Source organism: Plutella xylostella, chromosome 31 (assembly GCF_932276165.1).
Source record: "Plutella xylostella chromosome 31, ilPluXylo3.1, whole genome shotgun sequence".
Lineage (NCBI taxonomy): Eukaryota > Metazoa > Arthropoda > Insecta > Lepidoptera > Plutellidae > Plutella > Plutella xylostella.
The window spans coordinates 5,303,550-5,313,783 of NC_064011.1; the positions used below are offsets into that span (position 1 = coordinate 5,303,550).

Consider the following 10,234-nt stretch of genomic DNA (forward strand, 5'->3'; position numbering starts at 1 on the left):
ACGATTATTCTAATTGGACAGTAAATCAAGACTAGCGCTTCCGTTATTCATATTCTGCAAAAAAATACCTTTTCAACGACGTATCACTCATTTCTATTGGTGCTGGTCCCAGCTTCCATATATTGGTGCCCATCATCATTTGGGGTGGAATTCAGTAGGAAACATGGAGTTGAAGGAAAAACGCTTTAGAGTTCGCTCGTTAACTGGTCGAAATAAGGTGTCCCTAGTATCTCGATTCGCGCGTATTTCGCGCGAGTCGAGAGTCTGGCGTAGTGCACGCGATTTACGCGCGTATTTTGAATTCGCGCGATGCTTGTGGAGGCGATGTATTGATGTCTAGTATCTCAACTACGCGCGTATGAATTCGCGTGAAACGATTCGCGGCGAATTCGCCTCTTCTGAACCAGGTCTAAGTGCATTGTACTCATTCAAAAAACGGCGATACGGCACGCGGCCTATCATGTGAGTACCAATGTGACAGCGAAAAGCGGGTGGCTCACTTGCGAGTCACCTCTGACTACCCCTTGGAGGATTACAGTTGTTGAGCAAGCGTTCTATACCTTTGATGAATCATTTACTGCATAATTATTTCAAATATGTTAATTACTTTGACTATTTTAATATTTAATTTATTTTAATCATTTTTTATTATTTTAATTAATGTGGTTTGACTACGAGTACATTTTTAATCTATTGATTCTATTATATTCTATTCTATTCTCTGTCGGGGTGTAAGTACCTGCACCTGGCTCTCTCGAATGGAACCTTTGTGCATATTCCCAGGGTCTAAACTGCCTTCCTAAGCTTGGACCATTTCCCACCACGCTGGTCCACTGCGGGTTCACATATCTAGCTAAATCTAGATATGCAGGTTTCCTCACAATGTTTTCCTTCACCGTAAGAGCGATGGTATACATTGTACTTAAATTCAGAAAAGAACTCATTGGTACATGTCAGCGCCGGGATTCGAACCCGCATCTCTAGCGTGAGAAGCGGGCGCTTACCAGACTGAGCTACCACCGCTCTTTGATGATTTGAATCTATTGATTAAAATTATTGTTAACATAATGAATATTATAGTTACTTATAATAAATATAATATTTGTAACATAGTCTACCGAAAATTTTGACGTGTAATGTAAAAACTTACTAATAATAATATGTTTCAATGTTTGAATGAGAATGTACGCATCTGTCTACGTATTTCAGTAAAAAGCTCACTTAAATATTTATGGTAAGTACTTTCCCTTCAAGAAGCATCGCTGGAGGCTCTACATGCCCACACTAAATGTAACTGGCTGAAGACCTTACAAATTTCCTCTAATCTCGCTCGCCACAGTATATAAAAGCCCTAGCCGAGATTGACTAAACATCATTCGCATCTTCACCGCTTATGAGTTAACAGCTCTTACAACTAGATCTGTTAACACGTTCAGTGACAGTAGATAACTTAACACTTTGACGGCCGCGAATTTGTTAATTTTATATTTATTTATTTATATCGTATCTAAAGTTCGTTATAGCATGACAGTTTGGTGAAGAAAAATTGTGTTGTGTTTTGTTAATTGGAAGAATAATTTAGACTTGTGTTTAGTTTTGGCCGTTTTGGATCAGTGCGGGTGCAAAATGAAGGTAGGATATGGTTTAAGGATTTAAATCATTTGAAATAAGTAAAGAATTGGGATGTTATAAGTTGTTTAGTGAAATTACTTATGGTTGTATGTGTTAAAATTATGAGGTGCTTATATAGTTAGTGACTGACTGCTATGCCGAAGTCCCGGGTTCGATCCACCGACAATATTCGGGGTCTAAATGTGGAGATTATGCATTTACTTTGATGATTACATGGGCTTTAGTCTTTAGTTTACAGGGTACAAATACAGGGTGGTCTTGTAAGTCATGGTCCAAAACAACATGGTGATACAGATTACCAGCAATCAATTAGACTACCCTTGTACAGCCAGCAAAAAAGGTACAGGGTTGCCCTAACCTAGAAATGATATTTAGGGCCACTTGCACCAACATATTAAATCTGGATTTAGTGTTAAATCTCGATTTATGCCATAAATTTATACCTATGGACTGATGTTTCTTAAATCGAGATTTGACAATAAAATAATAATAATATTTTACTATGGATACTTAGCACTTACTTTACTATGTATATTTTTCTCGCTCTTATCAGAGCTGGTTCGGCAAAATATGAAAAATTAAGCGCTTATAAGTTTCCAGCATCATTTCTGTACAGGGCTTTACTCATTATGTACTTACTCAAATTCTGTTAATTATGTGTTTCTTTTATAATTTTCAGATCGTATTAGCGTGTACAATGCTGTTAGCCGTTGCCATAGCGGAGCCGCCTGTAGATAATAGGTAAGTAAAACATTTTGTTATCTTAGAATTAAATAAATAATCAACTGAATGGTGTAGTGGTTAGTGACCCTGATTACTGAGCCGAAGGTCCCGGGTTCGGTTCCCGGCTGGGGCAGATATTTTTGTTTAAACACAGATATTTGCTCTCGGGTCTATAGTTAAGTTGCCGTAAAATGGCAATAGGCCCGCCCCCGATTACATTGGGATTGGGACTAACATAACACTGGCGAAAAGTGGGTGCAGCAATGCACCTCTGCCTACCCCGCAAGGGAGTACATTAGTACAAGGTGTGAGTGTTTGTTTTTTTTATAAATAAATAAACAGTGAGGAAAGAATCTCTTTCCCGCAATTTTGCCTTCATTTTGTTTGTGATGAAAATGTCGTGTCGTAGTTTCCTATAATTTTGATGACAGAATGGTGTAGTGGTCATTGACCCTGACCATTATTCCGAAAGTCCCAGGTTCGATTCCCAGCCGGGACAGATATTAAATTTGTTATCAGGTATTGGATGTTATAATTTTAAAATATAAATTATATCATATTAATGGAAATCCATTGATATCCATTAATATTTGATTTTGTAAAACTTTATTTTATCATAATAAACACGAAAAATACACAAAATATTCCGCCAAACTGTTAAAACAGTTACAGAACTCTCATTATAACTACTTACTTATTTATTTATTGGTAAAGGAATACAAACAGTACACAATCATTTTTAAACTATAGATACATAGGTCTTATTCTAGTACTTGTACCAGTTATATGTATTCACAACATTTGCCAAAACTTCCTATATCTAAGAACTAAGTTTTAAGTTAGGTGTGTTGCTAATTTAACATAATATTAAAATATTTACTGGTAATATCTATTCACTACTAAACTTACATGCTATAATAAGATTAGGTACATCGCAACAGTTAAAAAAAAAAAAAAACAGTAGTACAAAGCGGCCAAGGCACACAGATATCATTGGGGGAGGTCTGTGGACGTCCTATGGCTGAGATGATTATGATGATTAATATAATTATATCTATCTAAGTATCTGGGCTCTGCCTAGTTTGGGATCAGATGGCCGTGTTTGAGATGTCCCCATCATTATTACTTACTTCCTGTACTCTTTTAAGTACTTCAACGCTTATCGTGCTTATTCTTTCATTTCTCTATAACAATAATATTATAATAACATACTTCTTAAACGTCTATGTTTTATGTTCAGCTTAGTACCAATTTCTCCATAGACGGTTATCTAACCGACCAGGGATTGGTTATCAATTATACGTCATCTCCATATAAAATTCTTGAAAGATGTGTCATAAGTCAACCACTAATACCTGTTTATGCTCTAACCGACAATGGAGAAATTGGCACTTATTCTTTAATTTCTCTATTATTTTTTATTTTTATTTTACTTTTTATTGAAAATTCAACAGCGTTACATTATATAAATTAATGCTAAGTACAAACAAAAACAGAAAGGCTAATAACAGGATTCACTGTAAGATTACTATAACAACTTAACAACACATTTCCTCTTCGCTTATCTTCCTATTCCCGCCAATTCCAGATATCTTCCGCCCCAGCAAGGCGGCTACCGAACCACCAATCAGGACAGCTTCGCGCCGCCCGCCCAGACCTACGGCGCGCCCGCCCCAGGAGTGCAGAGGCAGACCGACGCTGTGTTCAGGTACAACCTAGGGATACTACTTCCCTTGAGTAGCAATCAACACTTAGGGCCACTTGCACCAACAAATTAAATCTAGATTTAATGTCAAATCTCGATTGAAGTATTTATTTATTTTATAAAACTTATACTATCATTACAGAGTAACCTAATTCGATAGCAAGCTCAATTTTATTATAATTATAATTAATTTTAACAATGGCAAATCACATACATAATAATACAATAAAAATTAAGTAACGTCAGTCCATTTAAATTTATGGCATAAATCGAGATTTGAGACTAAATCTAGATTTAATTTGTTGGTGCAAGACGCCCTTAAACCACATCGCTTGTCAGTTAATTCTGACCTTATTTGAATCTGACAGATACTTGATAGCTACTTTAATGTGACGGGTGTGGTACGGTAACTGAGCTGTGCAGCGAGCACAGGATTCGATACTATTTTCGAATCTACACGAAGGGTCACTTTTACCAAACGCTAAACGTATTTCAATCAAATTTTAAATACATTTTGTACTAACTGACCGACGTATGACAGGCTGCTAAATACGTTTAGCGTTTGGTGAAATTCCACCTAACATATGGAAAAACAAATGTCACTTTTGGAACTAACTTTGCCTTACATTTTGACAGTGACAGTTGACGATACGCAACGTAAACGGAGGTTCGAAACTTGTGCTCGCGACTCAGCTTCTAGAAAAATGGTACGCCCGTGCCCCCAGATAAAGAACAGTCGTTTCCAGCCAGAGCTTACATTCTCATGTCACAGTCCATTATGCAACTGTTCCGAAACTGGATTGATTGACACAAAAGTCTCAGAAAAGATTTTGAAAACGCGACGCTCACGCCATTTTAATGCAAATGAATTGATATTGTCTTATATTACTTACTAGCTGTGCCCGCGAGCTTTGCATCGCCTCAAAAAGTTTTCCCGTGGGAATTCCGGGATAAAAAGTAGCCTATGTTCTTTCCCAGGGTCTAGACCGTATGTATACCAAATTTCATTCAAATCCGTTCAGTAGTTTTGGCGTGAAAGAGTAACAGACAGACAGACAGACACAGTTACTTTCGCATTTATAATATTAGTTAGGATTAGGATTAGGATTCTTTTTAACCGTAATTCCATTAAACCCTTCTCCACAGATCTCAGAACCGTCCATCCTCATCGTACGGAACCCCCGCGCAGGCCCGGCGCCCGTCCAACCAGTACGGACCCCCTGCACGACAAAGCCAGAGGTAAGTCAATAATCCTAGCTTATACCTTGTAAAATAGTAGTAGTAGTAGTAGTAGTATAACTTTATTGTAAATAAAACACTTAAATAACATTTAATACTTAAAATCTATAATACAATAAGGGTGGCCTTATCGCTAAAAGCAATCTCTTCCAGGCAACCCTAAGAGCTAAGAGAGACAATTTTGCATATAAATAAATGAGGAAGTTGTACAAAAATATAAACACTAAAGACAAAAGAAATTAAAACCTACTTATTTTATTAATAAATACTTAAATACATACATAAAAATTAATAAATAAAAAATATAACATGAGTTTTATTACAAATCCATACATTTGCCTTGTATGGACAGGTCGATAATGAAAATAGCATAAGTACGAGTATTATAAAGTTAGTAAGTAAAAAGTAAAATAGCATTTATTGCCAAAAACAAATGAAACCTACTACATAAATACTTAATTCTACAGTAAAAACTAAACACATAACATTTTTAACAAGGACAGTAACTAGACTTAACATAAGAGTTATAAAATAGGTAACTAGGTACCTCAGTTCTAGCAAATGGCATCATGCTCAGCAATGTCGACTGAAAGCTTGTTTCAGAACGACGATTATCACTTCGACTAAGCTAAAAATAAGCATAATATTAAGGTAAATGTCCCAGTAGTTGACACAATTGTGACAATAACAAAAACGTTGTTAGTTGGAAAAACTTTTATTACGAAATCAGGCGGCAAGTAAGTTACAAATTTTGGTAAATCAGTATTCTATCTAAATTATTTCCTTACAACCAGGTATCTAATAAAATGTTTTTTTTACCATTTTCCGAGAAAATTCAAACAGTCTCAAAATATACCAATAATTGATAGGAAATTTTTCACTTTGCCCAGTAATTGACAAAGTAATTTTACATTCTGTATTCCAGTAATTGATAAGAAGTCATCAACAAAAAAAATACAAAGTATTAAAAATCTGTCATAGCAAAAGTAAAGTAATTTTCATACATAAAAAGATTAAACATTTTACACGTCTTCGCAATATATTTTACGCATTAACGTTACTTGATAGGGGTTATCAATTACTAGGTATTTGATTTTTTCTTGTCCTAGTAGATGATACTCGTCACAAACAAGTAAATATAATAAAAATTGGTAAAAGAAGCATGAAACAGCGAAGTAACTTTACATTCAAAGGTAATAAAAACAATACTTACCCGTGAAACGCCATAAATCAACTGCAATATCGTACCGGCGAACACTCCGAGCTTAGTTATTCAATTTACTAAACATAAGAAATCGCGTTGAATCAAACGGCTGCGCACGAAAAAAAAATTAACGTAAAATTTAATCGATTGCAAAAATTGACAGAAGTGCGTTTAAAAACTGAATTACTTTTCTTATTATTCAACCATAAAGTTGAAACTATCAATTACTGGGACCCTATCAACTACAGCGACATTTACCTTATACAGTAAAGGTAGTATTGCAACAGAGTTAAATTGTATCAGTGACATATGCATTATAAAACTTGTTTAGTATTCGACGGGTTCATTCATAAACCTACGGAAACGACACTAATAAAAATCCACCCTAAAACTGGTTTAATTTACAAAGTGTATAAAATAACATCCATCTAAACATTGCAACTTAATTAACCATAATCATCTCTCCATTTTCAGCAGGCCATCAGCACAATATGGAGCGCCGTCTCGGCAGCAAAACGCTCCGTCCAACCAGTATAACGCACCATCAAGCCAGTACAACGCTCCGTCCAACCAGTACAACGCTCCGTCCAGCCAGTACAACGCTCCGTCCAGCCAGTACAACGCTCCGTCCAGCCAGTACAACGCTCCGTCCAGCCAGTACAACGCTCCGTCCAGCCAGTACAGCGCACCGTCTAGCCAGTACAACGCACCGGAGCCTTCGCAACAATATGGTGCCCCGTCTCAGGTGAATTATTAGTCAAAATAAAATAAATAAATTAGTTTTTTTTTATCAAATACATTAAGTAATTGTCCATTGGGCATAGCCACAATTGCCAAAAAAATTCACTTCAAGTAAATGCGGCGGGGCTATAATTTACGCGTTAGGCCCGGGTCTCCTATTTACGCCGTAGGTCGCGCCCAGCGTCACGCCGCAGGCCGCGCCACGATGCTCACTATAGAGTGAGATAAGTCAGCTGCAAACATAATACTGCCGAATCAAGTTTCTAACTGACAGATGTAGGTATATCGCGCAAAGTAGGTATGGTTAACAAGAGAGCAGTTTGTTGCCTACTATTGGAACGAAGATTAAGCGTACGCAACGGACGCATCGCATTCAGTATTCTTTGCAGGCTCAGAAATTCACACTAATGCGTCCAATTTATCGGCATTGCCAACGCCGTTTCTCTATACATTTAAGTACGTACGACACCAATAGTTGGACGCTTACTTTAAAACATTATTATCGCATGACTTCTCGCCTTTTTTACCATCCTTCCCAAATCCCCCTAATTTATAAAATAAGTCGCAATGTTTTTCCTTTTCCACAGCAATACTCCGCCCCATCCCAGCAGTATGGCCCGCCTGGCTCTGGCTCAGGCCGCCTCGGCTCAGGCTCAGGCCAAGCCCAGTCCAGACAGTACCTGCTTCCTAACGCAAGGAGTAATGGTTATGATGGTAGCGACGGAGAGGGCAATGGGGTGAGTTGTGTGGTGATCGGTTTATTTTATGAAGAAGGGGTACCTTTTGCCTTAAAGTACACGCCTGTCTCCTAGAGGGGTAGGCAGAGACTATGGATCTCTATCTGTCGTGATCCCGTGCTTTCTATTCTTATTTATACATACTAGGAACCAAAACTAGGAACACGTAAAGTTAAGCACTGTCAAATACTCAAGATACGCTCTAAAGAGGGCTTAATATGATCTACTCAGCCTAGCACGGGGCGCAAGATGCGCATGACAAAAAAAAAATCTTCGCGCTCGCTCTCGAAGCTCATGCTATTTATAGTCAACTGGTGGTCAGTCGCTAATACCCTGATTACACCTACCGAGTAGAGTGGCGAGACAGTATCCTCGGCCGGTTCTCCACCAACAAACGGCTAGCAACGGACACTGTCTCGGCCTCTCTACTCGGTTTTCAGAGCTGTAACAAGAGTTTACTGCCCAAGTCTTTTTTTAAATATGGCTTAGGAGTTGTTTGCCTCCGTTCTTCTCCAAAGACAGAAAGAGCCCCTTATCCGAAATCTTAAATCCGGAGAGTAGGTAGTTAGTAAAAACTTACGTTCATCAGAAAATTTTATACTTATACGATGAATAAAAACATTTGACTTTGAAGAAATGCACCGCTAATCCACTACCAAACCCCGCAGGAGCCAGCCAACTACAGCTTTGACTACAAAGTCCAGGATGACGAGTCTGGCAATGACTTTGGACACCGCGAGTCCCGCATGGGAGATAGGACCGAGGGACTCTACTATGTGCTGTTGCCCGATGGCAGGAAACAGGTTAGTTATAATTTTAACGCGTCTGTGTGTCTGTGTACCTGTTTAGCGTAGCTAATCCCCCAAACGGCCCGACCAATTTGCGGTTTGTTTTTTTTGTGTCATAGGTAATGTTAGCTCGAATGTTCTTAGCTATTTTTTTCAAAATCGAATAAGCCGTTTTTATAACATCACAGAACATTTTTATAAAAGCTTCAATGTTTTTTCATAATAAATAAATAAATAATAATAAAATCGCAAGTCATTGCAAAATTGATAGTGACAACATTTAATAATGTGTAAATATATTATACTAACACTCACACTTAATAATTTGCAGACGGTAGAATACGAGGCAGACCAAGATGGCTACCGCCCCAAGATCTCTTACGAAGACACCGGCCGCGGGCAAGGAGGCTACGACAGCAACAGCCAGGACCTGTCAGCTAGCGGCTACCAAGGAGGATCCGGCCCTTACTAACACTTATGTGACCTCTTTGCTGATAGATTCGGTAGTTTGCATTTTTCTCAACGGTGCTTTAGTTCTTTCCAGCCAGTGCTTATTTCTGTTTTGTTTTTGTGTTTGGAGTTTTATGTGTTATGCTTATTCTGAGATCTCTTGCTTTTGTATGGTTTTTTATTTTAATAATACTTGTATGTCTTTGATTAACCTAATTAATGGAATCTATATCTGTGATTTTAATATAATATTTAATCCATCTTGTCATCATATATTACCTACATAAAATATTATTATAACGACACTTTAAGCATTCTTTGTATATATTTTATATTCTATATACAATTTTTCAAGCCTTGTGCCATTATTTTTTGCTCTTCTTCTTCATTATACTCGTAGATAATCGACAACCGTGGCCATGTAAAAGGATTTTTGTATCATATAACATTTAATCTAATAACATTATGTATAGTTTAAGTCAGTATTTCATAGCATAAAATATGTATAGCCTTTACATACCTACATATTATATACTATACTCATAGTTGTATCATTTAAGATTATGGTCAGTATTACTTTGTAGTTCTTCACTATGTATCTGTATCTCATACTAGGTACTCAAAGTAAATGAATAATACTCACTAGATAAATACATAACTTCGATACATTACTGTTAATATTATACTCTGCCTTGTAAATGTAGAGTTTATACATTTTTCTAAGAATTTAGATGATAAGATATTTAATCAAATGAAATAAAATGTTTTTGCATACCAAATTGTTTTTATGCTAACCCCTCTTAGACATTAGCTGTCAAAAACATTAAACACAGTTTAACTAGTATTTAAAACGAAATTTGGCAGATTTTGTAGGCGTTTGACAGCGCTAAACTTCTGTTAAATACTGTCTATGTTTTTGTGGTAAGGCCCTATGTTTTTATGTTCGTTTCATATTTATGATGTTGACTTTCTGACTCTACTATATTTTCATGTTTTAGGCCTGATTTTTCAATGG

General features: G+C 36.9%; 1 protein-coding gene across 1 annotated transcript; it reads left to right on the forward strand.

The window, feature by feature from the left end:
- The first annotated feature begins 1,312 nt into the window (after positions 1 to 1,312).
- LOC105386022 (pro-resilin) lies at positions 1,313 to 9,985 on the forward strand. The gene is made up of 8 exons (XM_048632190.1): positions 1,313 to 1,632; positions 2,312 to 2,373; positions 3,944 to 4,063; positions 5,207 to 5,299; positions 6,939 to 7,248; positions 7,832 to 7,981; positions 8,650 to 8,784; positions 9,101 to 9,985. The coding sequence occupies exons 1-8, from the start codon at positions 1,627 to 1,629 to the stop codon at positions 9,239 to 9,241; spliced, it is 1,017 nt and encodes a 338-aa protein (XP_048488147.1). The 5' UTR covers positions 1,313 to 1,626; the 3' UTR covers positions 9,242 to 9,985.
- Positions 9,986 to 10,234: the final 249 nt, after the last annotated feature.

What these genes read in the sequence shown, in the direction of transcription:
- LOC105386022 (XM_048632190.1), top strand. An exon ending in CAGACCGACGCTGTGTTCAG is followed by an intron (nt 4,064 to 5,206) that starts GTACAACCTAGG and finishes CCTTCTCCACAG; the next exon opens with ATCTCAGAACCGTCCATCCT. An exon ending in TGCCCGATGGCAGGAAACAG is followed by an intron (nt 8,785 to 9,100) that starts GTTAGTTATAAT and finishes AATAATTTGCAG; the next exon opens with ACGGTAGAATACGAGGCAGA.